Source organism: Neofelis nebulosa, chromosome 4 (genome assembly GCF_028018385.1).
Source record: "Neofelis nebulosa isolate mNeoNeb1 chromosome 4, mNeoNeb1.pri, whole genome shotgun sequence".
Classification (NCBI taxonomy): domain Eukaryota; kingdom Metazoa; phylum Chordata; class Mammalia; order Carnivora; family Felidae; genus Neofelis; species Neofelis nebulosa.
The window spans coordinates 153,159,830-153,183,550 of NC_080785.1; the positions used below are offsets into that span (position 1 = coordinate 153,159,830).

Consider the following 23,721-nt stretch of genomic DNA (forward strand, 5'->3'; position numbering starts at 1 on the left):
CTGGGACTTTTGCCTACCCATACAAACTTTGGAATCATGAATGTTGGTCCATAAAATAACTCGGTGGGATTACACTGAATCTGTAAATCAAGCTGAGAAAAACTAACATCTTGACAATATGGAGTCTTCCTATCCATGAGCATGGACTATCTCCATCTTTATTTAGTTTTTCTTTGATTTTATTCATCAGAGTTTTATAGTTTTTCTCATATAGATATTGTATATATTTTGTTATATTTATATACCTAAGTATATCATTTTTGGGGGTGCTAATATAAATAGTATTATGGTTTTTTGTTTTAATTTTTATTTATTTATTTTTGAGAGAGACTGCATGTGAGTGGGGGAGAGGCAGAGAGAGAGAGGAAGAGAGAGAATCCCAAGTAGGCTCTGTGCCATCAACACAGGGCCCAGTGAGGGACTCATCTCACAAACCATGAGATCATGACTTGAGCCAAAATTGAGTTGGATGCTTAACCAACTGACAAACTAGGCACCCCAATAGTATGATGTTTTTAATTTCAAATTCCACTTGTTCATTGTTAGTATATAGGAAAGCAATTGACTTTTGTACATTAACCTTTTATTCTGCAACCTTGCTAAAATAGTTTATTAGTTTTAAAATGTTTTTGTTGATTCCTTCAGATTTTCTACATAGACAATCACATCATCTGCAAACAAAGTCAGTTTTATATCTTCCTTCTCAATCTGTATACCTTTTATTAACTTTTCTTGCCTTATTGCATTAGCGAGGACTTCCAGTATGACGTTGAAAAGGAGTGGTGAGAGGGGATAGCCTTGCCTTGTTCCTGATCTTAGTGGAAAAGCTTCAAATGTCTTAGATTTAAGTAAAAAGTTAGCTGTAGGATTTTTGTAGATAACTTTTATCCAGTCAAGAAAGTTCTTTGTAGTTTTCTGAGAGTTTTTATCAAGAATAGTAATTGGGAGGGGTGCCTGGGTTGCTCAAGCAGTTAAGCATCTGACTCTTGATTTTGTCTCAGGTCATGATCTCATATTTGTAAGATTGAGCCCTGAGTTGGGCTCCGTGCTGAGCATTGAGCCTGCTTGGGATTATCTCTCTCCCTTTCTCTCTGCCCCTCTCCCTCTCGTGCTTTGCACTTGCTCGCGCTCTCTCTCTCTCTCTCTCTCTCAAAACAAATAAACAAACATTAAAAAAGAATTTAAAAAACAATCATTGGAAAATAAGTCAGTCAGAGAAAGACAAACACCATTTGATTTCACTCATGTGGAATTTAAGAAACAAGACAGATGAACATAGAGGAAATTTTTTTTAATTTAAAAAAAAGAGAGAGAGGCAAACCATAAAGAGACTCTTAACTATAAGAACAAACTGAGGGTTGCCAGAGGAGAGGTGGGCAGAGGGATAGGTTAAATGGGTGATGGGTATTAAGGAGAGCACTTGTGATAAGTACTGGGTGTTATATGTAAGTGATGAATCACTAAATTCTACTCCTAAAACTAATATTACACTATATGTTAACTAACTGGAATTTAAATAAAAACTTGAAACAAACAAACAAAAGTTAATACAAAGTGGCAAACTAGGCACTAGGCATTAAGATAGGGTGGTACAGGGGTGCCGGGGCAGCTCAGTTGGTTAAGTGGCCAACTCTTGATTTCTGTTTAGGTCATGATCTCATGGTTCATGAGATCAAGCCCGGCATCGGGCTCTGCACTGAACACTGCAAAGCCTGCTTGGGATTCTCTCTTTCTCTCTTTCTCTCTCTCTCTCTGCCCCTAGCCCCACCCCTCTCAAAATAAATAAACTTTAAAAAAAAAAAAATAGGAGGGGTGCCTGGGTGGCTCAGTTGTTTAAGTGTCTGACTTAACGTATCGGGTCAGGATCTCAAAATTTGTGAGTTCGAGCCCCACTTCAGGCTCTGTGCTGTCAGCTCAGAGCCCACTTCAGTTCCTCCGTCTCCCTCTCTCTCTATCTATTGATATGATCATATGGTTTTTCTTTCTTAGTCTGTTGATGTGATGCATTACATTAATTGATTTTCAAATGTGGAACCAGCCTTGCATACCTGGAATGAATCCTACTTGGTCATGGTGCATATAATTCTTACACATTGTTGGATTCGATTTGCAAATTTTTGTTAAAGATATTTGCACGTATGTTCCTGAGAGATCTTGGTCTGTAGTTTTCTTTTCTTGTAATATCTGTATCTGGGTTTGGTATTGGGACGATGCTGGCCTCATAGAATGAGTTAGGAAGTATTCCCTCTGTTTCTATCCTCTGAAAGAAATTGTGGAGAGGAGCGCCTGGGTGGCTCAGTCAGTTAAGCATCCAACTCTTGATTTTGGGTCAGGTCATAATCTAGCGGTTCATGGGATTGAGCCCCACATCAGGCTCTGCTCTGACAGTACGGAGCCTGCTTGAGATTCACTCCCCCTCTCTCTGTCCTGCTCATGCTCTCTCTCTTTCTCTCTCTCTAAAAATAAATTAAATTAAAAAAATTGTAGAGAATTGGTACCATTTCTTCCTTAAATGTTTGGTAGTATTCATCAGTGATTGCATCTGGGCCTGATGCTTTCTGTTTTGGAAGGTCATCAATTATTCACTCAATTTCTTTAATAGATATTGGTCAATTCAGGTCATCTATTTCTTCTCACGTGAATTTTGGCAGATTCTGTCTTTCAAGGAACTGGTCCATTTCATCCAGATTATCAGATTTGTGGGACGCCTGGGTGGCTCAGTTGGTTGAGCGACCGACTTCGGCTCAGGTCATGCTCTCACGGTTTGTGAGTTCGGGCCCTGTGTCCGGCTCTGTGCTGACAGCTCAGAGCCTGGAGCCTGCTTCGGATTCTGTGTCTCCTTCTCTCTATACCCCTCCCCTATTCATGCTCTCTCTCTGTCTCAGGAATAAATAAACATAAAAAGATTGTTTCAGATTATCAGATTTGTGAGCACAGAGTTGTGCATAGTATTCCTTTATTATTCTTTTCATTTCCAAGGGATCTGCAGTGATGTTCTCTCTTTCATTTCTGATATCAGTAACTTGTTTCTTCTTTTTTTTCTTAGTTAACCTCACTAGAGGCTTATGATTTTATTGGTATTCTAAAAGTTCCAGCTTTTGGTTTAATTAATTTTTTTCTGTTGCTTTCCTGTTTTCCATTTCACTGATTTCTGTTCTAATTCTTATGTATTTTCTTCTGCTCACTTTGAATTTAATTTGCTCTTCTTTTTCTAGTTTCCTAAGGTAGATACTTAGATGATTGATTTGAGATTTTTCTTCTTCTCTAATATGTATGCATTTAATAGTGTAAATCTCCCTGTAAGCACTACTTTCACTGCATCCATAAATTTTAATGTTACGTTTTAATTTTCACTTAGTTTAAAATGTGTTTAAATTTCTGTTGAGATTTCTTCTTCAACTCATGCATTATTTAGAAGCGTATTGTTTGGGGGCGCCTGGATGGCTCAGTCAATTAAGTGTCCAACTCTCGATTTCAGCTCAGGTCACGCATGATCTCACGGTCATGAGATCGAGCCCAGCGTGGGGCTCTGCTCTGGGCATGGAGCCTGCATTCTCCCCACCACCCCACTTGCGTGCACGTTCTCTCTTTCTCTCTCTCTCTCTAAAAAATAAAAAAATAAAGTAGGTTTCTTATAGGCAACCTATACTTGAGTCTTGTTTTTTGATCCGTTCTGATATTCCATTTTAATTGGTGTATTTTGGGCATTGTCATTCAAAGTGACTATTGATAGACTTGGATTAATAGTTACCACTTCGTTATTGTTTTCTATTAGTTGCCTTTGTTTTTGGTTCCAATTTTTTTCTTCCCATCTTTTCCTGCCTTTTGTTTAATTAAACATTTTATATTATTCCACTTTCTTTCCTTTTCTCAATTTTTCTTTGTAACAGCTTCACTGAGATATCATTCCTATGCCATACAATTTACCCATCCAGAGTATACAATGCAATATGTTTAGTGTATTCAGAGTTGTGAACCATCACCTCAATTTTAGAACATATCTATTACCCCAAAAAGGCAACCCATACCTATTTCCCTTTTCTAACCACCCCCCCCCATAGTCCCTTGCAACCATGCACTGATTTTCTGTCTCTATGGATTTGCTTTTCTAGATATTTCTTTTATTTTTTTTTTTTATTAATTTTTTTTTTCAACATTTTTTATTTATTTTTGGGACAGAGAGAGACAGAGCATGAACGGGGGAGGGGCAGAGAGAGAGGGAGACACAGAATCGGAAACAGGCTCCAGGCTCCGAGCCATCGGCCCAGAGCCTGACGCGGGGCTCGAACTCACGGACCGCGAGATCGTGACCTGGCTGAAGTCGGACGCTTAACCGACTGCGCCACCCAGGCGCCCCAGCTTTTCTAGATATTTCATATAAATGGAATCATACAGTATATGTTCTTTTTGTGAGTGACTTCTTTCGTTTAGCGTAATGTCTTCAAGCTCCACCCATGTTGTGGCGTGTTTCAGTTTTTCACTCTTTTTATGACCACATACTATTCCATCGTAGGGATATATCACATTTTATTTATCCATTAATTGGTTGACAGGTGTTTGAGTTTTTTCCACTTTTTGGCTTGTATGAATGTGCTATTATGAACACTTGTGTCTAAGTTTTTTGTGTGGACATATGTTTTCACGTCTCTTAAGTAGATACAAAGGAGTAAAATTGTTGAGTCATATAGTAATTCCATGCTTAACCTTTTGAAGAACTGCCAGACTGTTTTCCAAGGTGACTGCACCGTTTTACATTTCTACTAGCAGTTTCTATGGGTTCCAATCTCTTCACACACGAAACAATACTTGTTATCATCTGTCTTGTGGAGTGTGGTCATTTTAGTAAGTGTGAGGTGGAATCCCATTGTGGCCCTTGCTTCTTAGAATTATGTTTCCTTCTTTCTAACCCTGTAGGAGTTGTCTGATTTTGTAGTTGTTACTGAATTCTAACAAAACTGTGTTGTAATTAAAGAACATATTCTATATAATTGAAATCCTTTAAAATTTGCTGGCATGTGCTTTATTGATCACATATGGTCATATTTTGTCATTCTCTGTATGCATGAAGAATTATCTGCAGCATGGAGTTTAGTGGTCTAGGTACGACAACTAGGTTATGGTAATGTTACTTACATTTTCTGTATCTTAATGGTTTTTGGTCTGGTTTTTCTATTGACTGTGAGAAATGGGTTAAAAATTTCCTATCATGATCACGGATTTATCTATTTCTTCTTATAGTTACATCAATTTTTGTTTTACAAAATACAAGGCCGTGTTACAGAATGCATACTGATTTAAAATGATTATATCCTAGTGAATTGAACCTTTATAGCATTATGGGGTGACTGTCTATGTCTGTTGTAATGACTTTGGCCATTTTGTCTGATCCGATGGTACCATAGTTACATCACTTTTCCTTTGGTCAGTGCTTACAAAGTGTATATTTGCCTTTTTTTTTTTTTTTAACTTTCAACATCCTGTATCCTTTTCTAACTTTTTTAAAAAACCTTTTTATTTATTTTGAGGGTGGGCAAGAGATAGAGGGAGAAGGAAGACAGGGAAAAGGACAAGAGAGAGAAAGAGAGTGGTAGAAAGAGAGATAGAGAGAGAGAGAGAGAGAGAGAGAAAGAGAGAGAATCCCAAGCAGGCTCCACACTGTCAGTGAGGAGCCCAATGTGAGTCTCAAACTCACAAACCATGAGATCATGACCTGAGCAGAAGTCTGACACTTAACTGACTGAGCCACCCAGGCACCCCTGTATCCTTTTGTTTTAGATATTTATCTTACAAACAGGATATGGATGGTTTTACCAGTCTGGATTTTTTTTTTTTTTTTTTTTTTTTTTTTTTTTTTTTTTGCTTTAGAAGTTCAGTTACCTTGGAGTTTATTTAAACTAAGAGAAAAAGGTCACAATGTTTTCATGCAATACATACTTGGTTCTTTTTTTTTTTTTTTTTAATGTTTATTTATTTCTGAGACAGAGCATGAGCGGGGGAGGGGCAGAGAGAGAGGGAGACACAGAATCCGAAGCAGGCTCCAGGCTGTGAGCTGTCAGCACAGAGCCTGACGCGGGGCTCGAACTCACAAACTGCGAGATCATGGCCTGAGCCGAAGTCAGTAGCTCAACCGACTGAGCCACCCAGGCGCCCCCACACTTGGTTCTTTTTTTATTTATTTTTGGGACAGAGAGAGACAGAGCATGAACGGGGGAGGGGCAGAGAGAGAGGGAGACACAGAATCGGAAGCAGGCTCCAGGCTCCGAGCCATCAGCCCAGAGCCTGACGCGGGGCTCGAACTCACGGACCGCGAGATCGTGACCTGGCTGAAGTCGGACGCTTAACCGACTGCGCCACCCAGGCGCCCCCACACTTGGTTCTTTAAATAACAACTGTGACAAATAACAGAAAGAACCCTGGAATGCTGCACTTGTGATCCATACAAAACACCAACATTTTGGATGGTACATAGTTGAAAGAAATGTCTCACACACTTTTTGAAATACCGTAGTGGCCAATACCTAGAGGCATGCCTTAGGTGGGCACCGGAATGCAGCTTAGAAAAGAAAACAAAATGTCACACTGGAACTACTCCATTTCCTCAAAATCACCGAGCAGGAAGAGCAACATTGAACTTCCATACCAATTTTGCACAACTTCTCTGTAGTACCTTGACTTCAATCCAAGAGCAAAGGTTAATACTCTCCTCCTCTAGTTTTGGAAACAACTGCATGGTAAACTTAGATGACTTTCCCCCCCTGGATTTTCCCTGGGAGTGGCCTTTTTAATTTTTTTTTATTTAAAAGAGGGCAGGTTTGGCACTTTTATACTGATGTCACCAATGTTAATATTTCTTGGGATCTCAAGAAGATTCATATTCTTTACAGCTGATACAGCACAGGCTGGAGCTCCCGCTAAGCCAGCCTCAGATTTCTCCAGTTTACGCGTCAATTTGTGTCACAATCTCATTCATGTTGACCTCCAACACCATTCCCCCCATCACCATTTCTGCAAGAATATCGTGAACCTTGTCCACATGGAAAATTAAATCCGGTTCAGACATCTTCAAAACACTTGTCTAACGTTTCCACAAATACTTGAATTAGATCTAAAATGCCAACTTCACTTTCTGAAGAATCCACACAGAAGACAAAATATAATGTTGCATCGTGTCTATCGATCAGTTTGCTGTCAGATCCTCCAATTAACAATCCTCCTTCTAGGAAATTACAAACATTTTCATCTCTCTTAGATACCAAATGGAATGTCTCCTTGATGATTTGCTGTTGTGTATCTTCACTGTAGGGGCTGGTAGAACTTGGAGAGCCGCGGCTTCCCGTGGTTGTTGAAGATGAGGGTCGCCTTGATCATGGCTGAGCCGGGCCCACTGGGTGGGCGCTGGGGGCCAGGGCGGGGACGGGCGCGCAAGCCTCGCCTCGGGATCTCACTGGCAATCGTTCCCCACCCGACCCCTCCCGCACGCGCGCTGGAAAAATTTTAACTGAAAGACTTAGTCCATTTATATTACAATTTCTGATAAACTTAGATTTAAGTCTCCCACCTTACTCTGAACTTTATCTTTATTCTCTGTTCCTCTTTTTCTTTTTTTCATCTTTTAGATTTTCTTACTTTTTAATTTTTTGCATCAAAACACTCTACACTTTTATCTACTACCTGACAAGATATTTTTCTTTCTTTCTTTTTTTTAATAAATTCTGTGCCCAACGTGGGGTTGAACTCACAACCCGGAGGTCAAGAGTCACATGCTCCTCTGGCTAAGCCAGCCAGGTGCCCCTAGCAAGATCTTTTTAAACAATCTCCTTTGAAAATTCATGTGTTGAGTTGGAGCTTCAAAGTCGTCTTGTTTACCATTTGCCTAGTTTACAAAATGAAATGATTATTTTTATCATTGCATGTTTTGCCACTATCAATTTGAAAGTTAGTAACTCCTTTTCTTTGTAAATGTTTATTTTTGAGAGAGAGAGAGAGAGCGCACGCATGAGCGGGGGAGAGGTAGAGAGAAGGATCTGAAGCAGGCTCTGCACTGACAGCAGAGAGACCAATACGGGTTTGAATTCACCAACTGTGAGATCGTGATCTGCGCCGAAGTCGGACACTCAACCGACTGAGCCATCCAGGCGCCCCTATTAACTCTTTTTCTGTTTATTTAGTGGTTTCTCTAGAACAGTTCTGACCAATTTTCCATCCTGTGATCACTGGAAATGTTCCAGATTTATGCTGTCCAATGTAGTAGCCTACTAGCTACAAGTGGCTATTGAACATTTGAAATGTGGCTAACAGAACGGAGGAACTGAATTTGAAATTGTTTTTTAGTTTTACCTTGCTTGATTTTCAACACCCATATGTGGTTAGTGGCTATCATATTGGATAGCACAGCTCTCGAAATTGCAGTACACATTACTTTCTTTTCAAAGTCTGATACTAGTATTGTTATTACCCTTCTCCCAGACAATGCAAAAACCTTAGGAGGCTAACTCACTTGTTCCTCCCTCGACATATGTGCTACAGTTAATATTTTAAAATTCTCTCCATATATTTGCAATTTCTAAAGCTACTATCGTTATGATTTTACACTGTGTCCCTTTGTTCAATCCATTCCTGAGTCACTCTGGTCTTTCTTTCCCTGAGTTGCAAGCTCATTTTCACCTCAGAGTCTTTTTGTACTTGATACAAAGTACAAGTGCCTGTCTGCCCAGGCTATCTTCCCCTTATGTAGATGTAAGGTTGACTCTTCCTCATTATTCAGATCCCCACTCAGGTGGATTTTTTTTTCTTTGCTTTGCTTGTTTGTTTGTTTGTTTGTTTGTTTCAAGTAAGCTTCATGCCCAGCATGGAGCCCAATGCAAGGCTTGAACGCATGACCCTGAGGTCAAGACCTGAGCCGAAACCAAAAGTCAGATGCTCAACAACTGAGCCAACTGGCATCCCATGGGTGGATATTCTCAATGAAGCCTTGCCTTACAGTCTATTGCATACTTTGTTGACTGTCTATCCATAAGGTATCACATTCCTAACAGCCTTCATCATTATGCCTCTTCTGAGAGACCCCATGTTTCAGGGTAGGTCCTGATTGGCAAGCCAATCAGGGTGATCTCTGTCACCATGCCATTGATTGGTTTTGAGCTTGAGCATGAGATGCTGCCCTGGTAAATGAGAGAAGCTTGCTGGAGGAATTCTGTGAAAAATTTCCTACTGCCAGGAAATGATGATCTCTTTAGTAAATGTCATGCCTGCCTGTAACGCCTGGCACTGCAACAGCCACCTTCAGACTGTGAGGGCACTAGCCTGAGGGCAAGGCTAAAGATAGCAACACAGAGAAATGGAAAGTGCCTGGTTCTTCAGAGATATCACTGAACATAAGAACTGGCCAGTTCTGGAGCTGTTCTGTCTTCAGGTTTCTGGAAGCCAAAAGCATTTCAACTTTTCCCTTTTCTAATATGCTTCCCTCCACACACACCCTCCCCATTAAGGTCCTCATAATACTTTTCACTATTGGGTACTATTTTTATTTTTTAACAAATATTTGTACAGTGTTTACTATATGCCATTTACAGTTTGAAGTACTTTACAAATATTAACTCGTTTAATCCTTGTAACTATGCCATACCATAGATGCTTTTATTATCCCCACTTTCCAGAGAAGAAAGCTGAGGCAAAGAAGTTTTAAATAGCTTCCTCTTGGTCAGAAGGTGGAGCTAGAACTGGGACTTGAACCTAGGATTTCTGACCCTAGAGTCAATGCTCATACCCACCGTTGCCTCCCTGGGTTTTCATTATTGGGTACTTGTTTTCTGTCTGACTTACATGGAATAGCAGTAGTTTCTTGAGAGCAGAGATCCTGTCTTGTTCACAACTGTGGTTCCAGGACACTGCAGGGAGGTGGAAGTCTTTACTGAATGGATGAATGAATGATTGGATGGATGTATGAATGGTTGAATGGATGAATGGATGGATGGATGAATGAGTGAACTGTAGACTCTAGTTCCCTGAGAACAGGGCAGTTTCTTACTTACATCCACAGCCTGGGGCCAGGAATAGGACTGAGCCTTCCTCAGGGTGTATTCATTGGGGCCTGTAGAGTGAACCCATCGCTGGATCCCTGAGGACGCCCCATCTCTGGGGTCCCCAGGGGAGGCTTGTGCAGAGGTCCCAGGAGGCCTCAAAAGCATGGCCCTTTGTTTGGCATTGCCTTGTTGTTGCTGGGTGCTCTTGTGCTGGCTCCTTCCCATCCCTTCCCTGCAGAAGGAACGGAGCTGGCCTGCTTCCCCCTTGGCACTACATGTGCTCATTTGAAGTTCCTGAGGCCAGGCCCAGTGGGCGGCCCAAGCTGCCATCATTAATCACACAGCCCGCTGCTGCCTGCCTGCCCACGCGGCCTGCTTTGAGGGTTGGCCAGAGACTCCGGTGGGAACTGCTCACTGCCCTAATTGGGCCTCTCTTGGGAGGCGGCAGGTCCCGCTTCTCACTTGTCTTTACCCTGGCTGCCACTTCAGCCTCTCAAGGAGGACAGCATGCTTCCTGGTCTGGCCGGCTCTGTGGCCAGCCAGGGCAGAAGTTCACCCTTGTTCTACAAACGGAGAAATGGAAACCCTGGGGTAGACTGGGTCCCTGCCCAAGGCCATGACAAGGCCAAGGAAGGTTGCCAGGAATAACCACCAGAAAGCCAAGTGACACAGCTCTGTTCCTCACTCTGCTGGCAACTGGAATGAGTTCCCACAAGAAAAAAGACCTCCCTTCGGCTCCTGTGGCCACCCAGGCCCTGCCAAGCACCAGGCACAGGACTCTGCTCTGGCATCCGTGCAGATGTGTTCATGTGAGAATTGTCACACTCCCCAGAGACCCTGCCAAGCCCCCCAAAACCAGATGAGATCATGGCCAACAAAAGTAGATGGCAGGTCCCCTCTGAAGTGTGGTGGGCCAAGCTGGCTTGCCAGGTACTGCTGTGACATCTCTGCTCTATACTTCAAAATTTGTACTTCCTGGAACATGGAGTTTTCAGATGTTTGATGGTGGGACCAGGGGAGGCCTCGTCTGTGAGCGACTTTCAAGGTGCCACTCATCAGTCAGACTCAGGTCAGGGAAGAGCTTAATTATCAGCTGGTCCTGGTCACCTCTCTGTAGCCTAAATCACCTCTAGAAAAATCCTTCAAGATCAGCAAGAAGGCTCTCATGACCTCCCTCCACAGTCCATTTTTCCTCTTCTGCCACCTTCCACACCTTCTTGTTACAAGAGTCATTTTTTTTTAAGTAGGCTCCATGCCCAATGTAGGGCTTGAACTTACAACCCTGAGATCAAGAGTTGGATGCTCTACCGACTAAGCCAGCCAGGCATCCCTAAATGGGTCATTTTCTATTGAGCCCTCTGGCCCCTCTGTCCATGTCACCTCCTCGTTCTCATTTCATTCTCTATTCACTTGGAATGAATCAGGAAATCTCTTTGTTGCTTTGATGGTCTTTTCAGGACTCAAGGACGGCCAGAATGCTGTTCCTGAGCCTTCTCTTCTTCCAGGTGAATGTCTTAATCCCTTCAGACATCCCTCATATGATGGTTCTCCTGGCCCCCTGGTTTCCTGGGTGCTCTTCTCAGGAAATCCTGGGTGGGTCCGGGGGTCTCTGTACTCTAGGTGTGAACCCAGAGGGGACACTTGCCCAGGTTCACCCCAGCACTCACAGGGCCAGGCCTGAAGTACAAATGCAGATCCATGTCTGAAAGTTTACAAGTTACGATTCACACTAACCATTCAATAAGCTCTGCTACTTGATCTTCGTACCCTCCTAATGTCTTGGAAGGCTAAGCTTGCATGTAGGATTCTTGAACTTGGAGTTCTGCCCCAGAGTGTGATGGAGCTGGGACAGCAGTCCTGCAGCCTGGTCCCCTTCCCTCCTAGGCCTGTCTCCACCTTCAATGCAAGACACACCAGGAACACGCATAGGGACACCTGAATCCCCATGTTCCAGCTTTGTCTATACCCCTCAGCCTCTCCAACCCCATCCCTCAGGGAGAGGGCTAAGGAAGCAGGCTCAGGGCTATTTGGGCAAGAGATTCTGGGGTTCCGGGTACCGAGTATGGCCTAGAAGAGGAGAGTATGGATTCTGAACAGGCATGTCCCTTGACCCTGAGGACTCTTCTTGCTTGGGTCTGAGGACCTTGACAACTTGCCTTATACCCACGCCCGCACCGTGCATGCCTCTGTTGGGTCGTCCTGAACTGATACTCATGCAGTCCCTGAGGTCATTTTCCTGAGGAACGTGACTGCTCTAACTCTTCAGTTGGGTTTGGGGACCTGTGAGCTGGACTTGGCCTTTGTCAAAACCAAGTTTTGTATTTCTAACCTGGTAAGCTTATTCTGAGCCCTACAGTTAGTTGTGTCCTCTAGAAACATGTAAGCTCTAACTGCCCATATCTTCGCCACCCTTGTGTTTGCTGAATGTGCCACCAGGACACCCCCAACCAAGCCCTTCATAAGTCATCGTTCAGCCTGGGGCCTGGCTTTTCCCCTGCTATCAACTCCTCTCTGGCTACGTCAGTTCCGGGGTGTAGGGTTAGTGGCGTTGAAAACCAGCTAATGACGGCGGTGGGGATGGCGAATGGGGAGTGTGAATGGCGCTTCGTGAACTGTGAAGCTCCCACTCAAGCTCTCCTTCCTGGCGGACTTTGCAAGCCCATCAGTGGAGCTGTAGGCAGCAGGTTGCATGGTTCCGAGCTTCAGGATGTAACAGGGCTCACAGCCCCCAACTCCCAGAGCTCCAGCTGGCTCAGGGTCCACCCACAGGCCAAGCTTCCAGGTCATCTTCCCCGTTTCTGTCATTTCAGCCCTCCCTCCACATAACCTCGCCCTGATGGTCCTTCCAGCACCTCCACCTCTGTGCCCACCCACGTCCTGTGTCAGCACCACCACCCAGACGCTCCCCCAGGAAGGACCTTGGTCAGCTGCTCGAGGTCACCCCCTTCTCACGGTGGCCCCCCACATCCAACAACTGATCCAGCTGGGGGCAAAACCCCTGGCCACCTTGGCCCAATGCCAGACAATCCTGATGACCCATTTTAGCTCCAGGCCTCCCCGTGGGGTCAGCGGAGGCTGCCATTGGGCCTGCATCACATCTGGGCTCCTCTGGCGCGATACAGACAGGAGCATGTAGGTGACAGCAGGCTTGATGGGGGAAATTTAGAAGGTTGCCGCTCAGCCCTTGAATGACCATGATATTCCTTCACCGTAACCCTCAATTCCTTGGGCTTTACTGAATTGTGATTAGTATGCTTACTAAGAGCTGTTCTGGAGCCAGGTACCAGATGAGGCGCTCAAGAGCATTACTTCATCTGATTCTCACAACAGCCCTCAGACATGTTGTAGGCATCACTTTCTCTGTTCTTCAAAAGAAGGAATGTGAGGCTCAGTGAAGTTAATCGAGGATGGGGACACACGGCCAATGAGAGAGACATCACACCAGACTGATCTTTCTTTCTTCTCCCCCGCTCCACTTCTTTCAATGTTTATTAGGTTTACCAAATGTGCTTTATCTTTCTTTCAACTGTGCATTTTTTCTTAAGAAACCTCAACTGGGATGCCTGGCTGGCTTAGTCAGTAGAGCATGCAACTCTTGATCTCAGGGTCATGAGTTTGAGCCCCACGTTGGGCCCAGAGCCTACTTAAAAAAGAACAAAAAAGGAAAAAAACCTTACCGAAGGCACATTATTCTCAAGTACACAATTAGAATAATGTCACTCATCCCAAGATGATTGCTTAATGTATCTTACTTTTTTAACCAAGTATATAGAAAGAGGGACATAAAAATTTAGTAGTATATTTCTACAGGTTTTTTTTTCAGACCAGCATTTTTTAATCCCTTAACCTTCTTATATATTCATTCAAATATCTTTATGTTCTTATTAATCCTCTAGGGAAAGTTATTTTGAAATTTGCATTAAAAAAATCTATAGGCACAGTACTTATTTTCTGGTTTCTCAGTGAAACAGCTGTCTTCCTCATTGTGTTTCCCGAGGGCCCAGGAGAGGTGAATCCTTGGGGGTTAAAGGAGTCATGAAGGAATTACTGAATGGAGCAGCAGGGGTGACAAGTGTATGACAAGTGTGAAGTACAGTGAGAAATCTTCAGAGAGCTATCGGAACCTTTCAGCTCTCAGCCGCAGATTTGGGGACCACACTAAGATCCTTTGCAATGGGGGGGGGGCAAGCAGGAGGGGTTCCCAGCAGGGGATCAGGGCTGTGAGATGTGGTAGAAAGGAAGGGGCTGTTCTTTTGTCCACACCCAGCAGAGAGCCCTCAACACCTGCAACAATTGTTCTAAAACCAGAAATGTAAGCCACTGTGGGCTCAGAGCCCTGGGGAAAGAGGAGGGAGCTGCAAAGGAAATTGAGAAGGAACAGTGGGGGGAGTAGCTGGACAGGCAGGCAAATGAGCTGAAGAACCCGTGTCAGGGCGTGATGGGCCATGTGAAGGGCTGCTGAAGCTCCATGAGGTGGGGAGCAGTGAGACCTGGCCGTGGGTGAGCCACGTAGGTATCCCGGATGACCTCGACTTGAACAGGTCCAGGGAGTGGTGTGGGTGGAAGCATGATTAGAATGGAGGAGAGGCAGGGGCACCTGGGTGGCTCAGTTTGTTGGGCATCCGACTTCGGCTCAGGTCATGATCTCACAGTTCGTGGGTTTGAGCCCCGTGTTGGGTTCTGTGCTGACAGCTCAGAGCCTGGAGCCTGCCTGCTTCGGATTCTGCATCTTCCTCTCAATCTGCCCCTCCCCTGCTCATGCTCTCCCTCTCTCTCTTTCTCAAAAATGAATAAACATTGAAAAAAAAAAAAAAAGAATAGAGGAGAGGCAGTCCACAGTGTGCTGGGGGCCCCGTTGCCTGGGGCCTTTCCTGTGGAGGCTGAGGGCACCCATATTGTTGGGCCCATGCCTGGCTCCCAAGTGCCAGAGAACCCCACCTCTGGCATGCATCAGCTCTGGGACTGGGCAAAGCTGAACCTGCGGGCCCCACTGCAATCCTGTCCCGGGCTGTCCCCCTCTCCCCCGTCTGCCGCAGAGGAACATAGGCGCAGCAGCAGGGCGGGGTCTCCAACCCGCACCTCTGCACGTCGGGGTGTGTGACCTTGCCTGCCCCCTACTTCCACTCTGGCTTCTATCCCAGGACATCACCATTCCTGTCTCGGCCCTTCTCCTGGGTTGCTGCACAGTCTCCTCCCTGCCATGGACTCAGTTGCCACTTCTTCCTGCCCACGGGCCTGAAGTACGTTGAGGGGCCTTCCTTCCAACCAGGTTCCCGGGACACACAGCGTTCTGATCCTACCCTTACCAGGACACATTACAATACCTGCCCATGGACATGCATCTCTCTCAGCTGCACCTTACGGGTGGAAGGTGGAAGCAGGGCCCTCTGCTCAGGGCCCTGGGTCTGCTAGCAGAGTCTGAAGTATCTCTACAAACACACATTTTTTTTTTTTTTTAATTTTTTTTTCCAACGTTTTTTTTAATTTATTTTTGGGACAGAGAGAGACAGAGCATGAACGGGGGAGGGGCAGAGAGAGAGGGAGACACAGAATCGGAAGCAGGCTCCAGGCTCCGAGCCATCAGCCCAGAGCCTGACGCGGGGCTCGAACTCACGGACCGCGAGATGGTGACCTGGCTGAAGTCGGACGCTTAACCGACTGCGCCACCCAGGCGCCCCACACATTTTTTTTTTTAAGTCTCTTTATTTCATCTTTAAAATTCACATGAAATTTGCGTTCGACTTCATGGTTCTGTTTATTTTAATTTTAATTTTTGTTTTTAATGTTTATTTATTTTTGAGAGAGAGAGAGAGAGACAGAGTGAGTGGGGTAGGGGCAGAGTGAGAGGCAGACACAGAATCCGAAGTAGGCTCCAGGCTCTGAGCTGTCAGCACAGAGCCCAACATGGGGCTCGAACTCACGAACTGTGAGATCATGACCGGAGCCAAAGTCAGACGCTCAACCGACTAAGCCACCCAGGCGCCCCTGTTTATTTTAATTTTAAAGGATCGACTATTGTAGCACTTATACATTAAATTCTTAACTTCTCGGGGCGCCTAGGTGGCTCAGTTGGTTAAGCTTCCAACTTTGGCTCAGATCATGAACTCGCAGTCTGTGAGTTCAATCTCCTCATTGGGCTCTGTGCAGACAGCTTAGAACCTGCAGCCTGCTTCGGATTCTGTGTCTCCCTCTCTCTCTGCCCCTTCCCAACTCATGCTCTGTCTCTCTCTCTCTCTCTCTCTCTCTCTCTCTCAAAAATAAACAAACATTAAAAATTTAAAAAAAAATTCTTCACTTCTCCCCCAACTAAATATTCAAGTAAAGCCGATGCCCAGAGTTGTCCCCTGGCTTCCTGAAGCCCTGCCTCCCTGGGGTAAGTGTCGCCCATTGCAGGTGCCCAGGCCTCCAGCACAGGTTACATTTTACAGTGTCTGTGTGGCCATTGCCAGCTACTCTCCCCACATCCTCAGAATGGGCCTGTCCCCTCTTCTCCCAGCCTGGTCCCAGTGCCCTGTCCACCCCCTCTTCTCTCTTCAAAGTTCGCAAAATCTTGCCCAGCCTCCTTGGGGTTGGGCAGGTTGAACGCACCTACCCGTGGCCACACTGTTGCTGTGGCACTTCTTGGCTGGTTGGAGGTGTCTGTCCCTCCACTCCTATGACAGGGGCTCCGATTGTGCCTCCTGAAGGGGTGGGTGAGCTCAGATAGACCCTGTGACTATCCAGTCAAGTCCCCCCGACTTTATCGCTTGAGGAACAGTTTGGGCCCCCAGGGGAGGGAGGCAGACCCTTGGGACAGGCCACACTGGGCAAAGTTGGGGCTCTGTAGATCCTGTGGCCGGTGGATGCTCAGACTCTCTTGGGCTGGCCAGTCCCGGCCAGAGCTCACAGTCTAATGGCTCCATCATCAGAGACCTGAGTGGTGATTACATTCAGCTGTGCAGTTCCTTGGCCCGGGATGCCAGACTGTGTGATGGGACGGGGCTGGCACCAGAGTGTGGGACGAGGGACGGCTGCCAGGGAAATCAGAGCGGCCCTTCTGCCACCGGCTCCGGCTTTCCGCTGCTGACGTGTAAGAGGATTAGGGCTCAGAACTCTGGACAAGGGGCTTTTATTCTCAGGGCTGCATTTTCATTGGCTTGCACAGCCCTAGAGACAGGAATAAAAGCTGAGGGGGCATTGCCAGATCTCTCACCCTCCGAGCCCTGTGCTTTGCAGGAGTGAGGGAAGCCCCAGCCCACTCAAGGTCGGTGCCTGGCATCCAGCCCCATCCAGGTCTGCTTGAGGCTGGGGCTCCAGACCCTGAGGGAGAGCTCCTCACCCTGCCTGGGAGGCCCAAGCCACCTGCAGGCTGGCTCAAGGGATTTCCCGAGGTGGCCATGGCTTGCAAGGGAATCAGAGAATCCTGGAATGTCAGGATGGGAGGAAGCATCAGACACCCATTCCAGCCTCCACTGAAATGTACATGGGGGAAACTGTGGCCCAGAGAGAGGCCATGACTTGCTCAGGGTCACCTGGTGAGGGAAGGCCCAAGCTGGGACTAGAAGAAGGAATGTGAGACAAAAAGGCTGCCTGGCCTTGTCTGGAAGTCAGGCCTTGAACCTCCAGAAAGGCACTGAGGTGATGTCTTCCCAGCACTGGTCAGTCTTGCCTGCTCTAGAATGCTTATAAATGGAATCATTCAGTATATACTCTGTTGGATAGGATTTCTTTCTCTCAGCATAATGGTTTTGGGTGTTGACTGTATCAGTATTTTGTTCTTATTGCTGAGAATACGGCACAGTTTATCTGTTCACCACCTGATGGGCATTTGGTCTGTCCCCACTTTCTGTTACAAAAGAAGCTGTTATGAACATTTATGTACAAGTCTTAGTTTTATAAAAAATATTTTGTCATGGAAAGGATAGAAAATAATGTGGCAAGTTCACTTTTTAATCAAGTGTAAGCATCTTGCCATATTTGCTTGTTTTCTTTCGAGAAGAAAATACACATATGATGAAGGCCCCTGATATTTGCTTCCTGGAGGTAACCACCATCTAAACTAGCATCATGATTCCTGTGTACATTGTTGGTCATTTTACTAGGTATAGTCATTCATTCTATTCAACAAATATTGACCACCTACTATGTACAAAGCCTGGATCTAGGCATTGGTGGTACAGCAATGAAGCTGACAGGCGAAAATCCCTGCCCTTGGGACACACTGAGTAATTAAAATATATGATATGTCAAGTAGTGGTAAGTGCCAGGTAGAAAAATCAAGTTTCTATGGCTGTGTAAGAAATCATCCCAAACAAGTGGCTTATGCACCAGAATCATTTACCATCCCTCTTGGGTTCTATGGGTCAGGAATTTGAGAGCCGGGTAGTTCTGACTCGGGGTGTCTCATGAGGTTGCAGTCAGAGGGTGTGTGAGCCAGGACCATCACCTTGAGGGCTCCTTCACTCACATGTCTGGTGCCTGGTCTGGGTGAGACCCAGAGAGCCACATCTCTCTCTGTCTCTCTGTGCTCTCTCCACTTGCTCTCTCCCCCAGAGCATCTCATGTTGCAGTCAGGGCTCTAGAAGCATGTGAGTGGGAGAGATTTCCAGCTTTGGAAATCAGGGTCACTTCTGCCATCACCTTGGTCAAGGCAATTACAGAACTCTGTCGGGGTCCAAGGGAAGGAAACACAGACATCATCCACCCTACCCCTAAAGGAGTGTCATTATCATGTTGTAAGAAGATCATGTGGAATGGGATTTATTCTGATATGGGAGAGATATCATCTGCCCGAGAAGATAGCATTTGCATGGAAGCCTGAAGGAGGCGAGGGGCAACCAAGTGCAGATCTTATAACTGAGGGAAGAGCATTCCAGGCAAAGGGAACCAACAACAGTTGGAGGTAACTACCTGGGGTGTTCAAGAACCAGCAAGAAGTCCAATGGGGCACCGAGGGGTGAGTGATGGGGAGGCTGGTAGAAGAGGTGAGGTCAGAAATGTAACCTAGGCAATGAGGTCACTGTAAGGGCCCCAGCTCTTCTCAGAATGTGATGGGATCCATAGAGGGATTTATAGCAGAGGGGTGCTATGGTCTAACTCAGTTTTAAAAGGGTCACTGCACTTAGGCTGAGGCTGAGGCAAGGACAGGAGCAGGAGGACTGGTTAGGAGCCTACTGCATTGATCCAAGCACGTGGTTCTGGAGGTTCAGAGTGGGCTGGTGGTTGTAGAGCTGGGCATATTTTGGAGGCCGAGGCACCAGGTGTTGTTGATGGATCCAATGTGGGGATGAGAGAAAGTGAGGAATGGAGGGGAACTTGACTTCAACACCAGAAGGTCAGAACTGGGGGAGACTGGGGGAGAAGCAGGTTTGAGGAGGTGATCATGAGTTGGTAGGAGGTGCCTATTAGGTGTCCATGTACAGATGTCAGTGAGACGCCTGGAGAGAGGTGTGGGCTGGAAATGTGAGTCTCCCTGTTGCCTTGTACTGGAAGTTCAAGCCAGGGTAATTGGCAAGGGAATAATATAAAAAGCATCCAGATTGGAAAAGGAAGAAGCAAAATTCTACTTATAGATGGCATGAACTTGTATGTAGAAAATCCTAAGGAACATACACACACAACTATTAGAGCTAATAAATGAGTTTAGTAAGGTTGAAAGATACAAGATCAATATGCAAAAATTAGTTGTATTTCAGTACAACGAACTGTCAAACAACGAAATTTAAAATAATGCCATTAATTCTCATCCTTTGTTGGTGGGAACGCAAAATGGTATAGGCACTTTGGAAGACAGTTTGGCAGTTTCTGACAAAGCTAATCGTACTCTTACTATATAGTCCAGCAGTTTCCCTCCTTGGTATTTACCCAGAGGAATTGAAAACATGTTCACACAAAAACCTGCATGGGATGTTTATAGCAGCTTTATTTATAATTGCCAAAACTTGAAAGCGACCAAGATGTCCTTCAGCAGGTGAAGGATAAATAAATTGTGGTACATCCGGTAATGGAATATTATTCAGTGTTGTTAAAAAGTGAGCCATCTGGGGCTCCTGGGCTGGCTCTGTTGGTGGAGCATGTGACTCTTAATCTTGGGGTTGTCAGTTTGAGCCCCATGTTGAGTGCAGAGTTTACTTAAAAAAACACACACACGCGATTTCATACGTCACCCAGTGCTCATCGCAAGTGCACTCCTTAATCCCCATCACCTGTTTCACACCCCCCCCCCCATCAATGTTTTCAACAGTATGCCTTGGGGCATAAACTGACCCACAGACTGATCTAGTTAAGATGGGGCTCCTTTGAAGGAATCTCTCTCTCTCTCTCTCTCTCTCTTTTTTTTTTTTTTTTATAAAATGTTTATTTATTTTTGAGAGAGAAAGACAGAGACAGAGCGTGAGTGCGGGAAGGGCAGGGAGAAAGGGAGACACAGAATCTGAAGCAGGCTCCAGGCTCTGAGCTGTCAGCACAGAGCCCAAATGCTGGGCTCGAACTCATAAACCATGAGATCATGACCTGAGCTGAAGTCAGTCACTCAGCCAACTGAGCCACCCAGACACACGCCCCCTCTTTTTTTTAAGTCTATTTATTTATTTAGAGAGAGAATGAGCACAGGAGGGTCAGAGTGGGGTGAGGGGAGAGGAAGAATCCCAAGCAGGCTCTGCACCCCCAGCACAGAGCCCAAGGCCGGGCTTAAACTCATGAACCGTGAAATCATGACCCAAGCTGAAACCAAGAGTCAGACTCTCAACTGACTGAGCCACCCAGGCACCCCTGAAGGAACATCTCTTAAGGGCCATGTTTGAGATTTGTTCTGACCCCAGGATAGCTCTTCTTGGCGATATCTTTCCCCAGTTCTGTCTGGTAAACTAGCCAACCTACCATTTAACTTCTATCTCTAATGAATCTCCCATAATTGCTTTTCAGCACAACATGCCTTGTTTTGAGAGTGCCCTTAGGCTGGAACTTCTCCACACTCTGCTGCAAATGAAGTCAGTTCCTTTGAGAAGAAACTTGGAGTTCCCTTTGCCTTCTCCTCGCCCCAGGCAAAATCTCTGAGCTCCAGCTCAGGACAATCTTAGGGACAGGGCCCCTCCGTCTCTGAATGACCCCCTGCTCCAGGAACTGGAGGGAAGAAGCTTCAACTCTTCCCAGCTCGTCTCCACTTTATGAGCCCGGGTGAGGACGCGAGGGCCCCAGTGTTCTCAGTGGCACTGAAGCCATCTACAGCCTCTCACGTAAGAGGGACCTGAGCTGACTAAGGGAGCTACCGCCTCAGGTGCACCCACCCAGAACTTAGCCTCAGCAACGGGGGAATGGAGTGGGGGGGGGGGGTGTGGAGGGAATACCCCATGCTGCCCCTCACAATTTCTGCTCTTTTTTAAATTTTTTTTTCAACGTTTTTTATTTATTTTTGGGACAGAGAGAGACAGAGCATGAACGGGGGAGGGGCAGAGAGAGAGGGAGACACAGAATCGGAAACAGGCCCCAGGCCATCAGCCCAGAGCCTGACGCGGGGCTCGAACTCACGGACCGCGAGATCATGACCTGGCTGAAGTCGGACGCTTAACCGACTGCGCCATCCAGGCGCCCCTGCAATTTCTGCTCTTTTTATAGGAAAGAGCTGCAGAAAGTAGAAATGTTACTTCAATGCTGATGATGGTCACCTACTGATTTGATATCTTGTAACATCCAAGCAAAATAGTAATGATACCTTCAACAGTCCCCTAGAGGTCCACTTCTGGCTTGACAGTATGAGGAGCTCTGCAGTCCCCTTCCCCAGTCCAGCTGGTGACAATTATAAAGTCTCTGGAGGGGCACCTGGGTGATTCAGCCGGTTATGTGTCTGACTTCAGCTCAGGTAATGATCTTGTAGTTGGTGAGTTCCAGCCCCGAGTCGGGCTCTGTGCTGACAGTTCAGAGCCTGGAGTCTGCTTCAGATTCTGTGTCTCCCTCTCTCTCTCTGCCCCTCCCCCTGTTTGCATTCTGTCTCTCTCTCTCTCTCTCTCTCTCTCTCTCTCTCAAAAATAAATAAACATTAAAAAAAAAAATGTTAAGTCTCTGAAAATTGACCTAAGGGCATACAACAAAAAAAGAAACGTATTCAAAACACCTACTAACACTCGATAAAAGAAGGAAAGCCAGGGGCGCCTGGGTGGCTGAGTCAGTTAAGTGTCCAACGTGATTTCGACTCAGGTCATGATCTTACGGCTCGTGGTCATGATCTTACAGCTCGTGGGTTCCAGCCCTGCATCGGGAGCTGTATTGACAACATGGAGCTTCCCTGGGATTCTCTCTGCCCCTCCCTCGCTTGTACTCTCGCTCTCTTTCAAAATAAACTTAAAAAAAAAAAGCAACTTAAACTTAAAAAAAAAAAAAAAGGAAAGCTATGATATTTGAATCAGTGCCATTCCCACTCTCTCTCCTCCTAGTTCGGCGGGATGAAAATTCCACTCCAGACCGATGCGGGCCAGAGGACCGAGCTCTCTTTCCTGCCAGCTCCCAGTCAGAGAACCATCTTCCTGGAAGGGGCAGGTACCCTCAGGTTGGAGCCACAGCCTCTAAATTTCCCAAACTCCTTCAGGACTCTGCAGGTAGAGCCAGCCATATTGAGCTTGGAGCCGTGGCATGGTTACCTCACATTAGGGCTGAAGAAGTATATACTTACTAGACACCATATTCTTCACATTCCATGGCAGCTGTAGGCCCAGACTTCTCACAGCCCGGCTCCCACAGGGCCCATTCACCGCCCTCTATTAGGAGGTATGCATTCCAACCCTGCCTTGCCTATCCACACAATTCTCAGGGACCCAGGTGGCTGTTGAGATTTTAAAGAATGATTTATCTTTCTCTTGGCCTCATGAAACTCCAAAGGGGCAGCCCAGAACAGACACCCCCCTCTATCTCTGATTGGTAATGAGGAGCCTCGCAAGGGCTTCTGTTCTCCCTCTACTCCAAAGCTGAGCAGGGCAGCAAACTGGGCAGGCCGGGGCAGGGGGTCTGGGTATCTATTCGCTCCTGGAGGTAACAAGGAGAACCACCGAGGCAGCAGGAAGTATGGCTCATCTGGGGAGTCATATCAGCCAGAGCTCAGCCAGCCATCTGGAGCTAAAGGGAGCCTTAGAGACTGGGATTTTAGACAAGACCAAGGGGAGGCCCAGAGAGACGGCCCTTCCTCACTCCAGCCAGAACAGCGGTGATCCCCCACCTAGTTTCTGACACAGACCACTAACTGGGCCACAGGTTCCCATGTAGGCTGTCGGACATGCCCACCTCCATGTCTGGGGGCTCAGACATGTTCATTTTAAACCCATGCCTCCCCCCTCACCTTATCCCTTTCCCCCTGGCTCAGTCTTGTCACCTCTCCAGCCTGCATGGCATTTTCAGATTCCTCCTCTCCCGGTCCTCACTGCCAAGCCCAGCTCAGCCCCTGTGGGCTTCCTGTCTCACCCCCTCTACAGCAGCTGTGTTGTGACTTCTGTGCCCTCCTTAGCCACATTCTGATGACATCACTCCCACCTCCTGGCCAGCATGGCCTCTGAGTCCCCTGCCTTCACCTCAGCGGTCACACAGCACCTCACAAACATTCCTCCATGTCAGCTTTGATTCCCTCTGTCTGTTCGCCCCTCACCCCAAATAGGCTCTGCAGAGGGCTCGAGGGTACAGGCAGTGTGCACTCCCGGGCGACCCTCCACCAGTGGGGATGGAAACCAATAGAAAAAGG

The 23,721-nt window shown here is 46.3% G+C and overlaps 1 protein-coding gene and 1 pseudogene across 2 annotated transcripts in view; one reads left to right on the forward strand and one right to left on the reverse strand.

The window, feature by feature from the left end:
- Positions 1-21,318, forward strand: part of CSPG5 (chondroitin sulfate proteoglycan 5) — a 52,889-nt gene extending 31,571 nt beyond the window's left edge. Inside the window, exon 6 of one of the 2 annotated variants that reach the window (XM_058727136.1) lies at positions 20,925-21,318. In XM_058727136.1, the coding sequence (XP_058583119.1) occupies positions 20,925-20,988 (64 nt within the window). In that variant the 3' untranslated portion in view covers positions 20,989-21,318. The remainder of the gene's footprint in view (positions 1-20,924) is intronic. The other variant, XM_058727137.1, reaches the window with a different exon arrangement.
- Positions 6,774-7,493, reverse strand: LOC131510233 (AP-3 complex subunit sigma-1-like; annotated as a pseudogene).
- Positions 21,319-23,721: the final 2,403 nt, after the last annotated feature.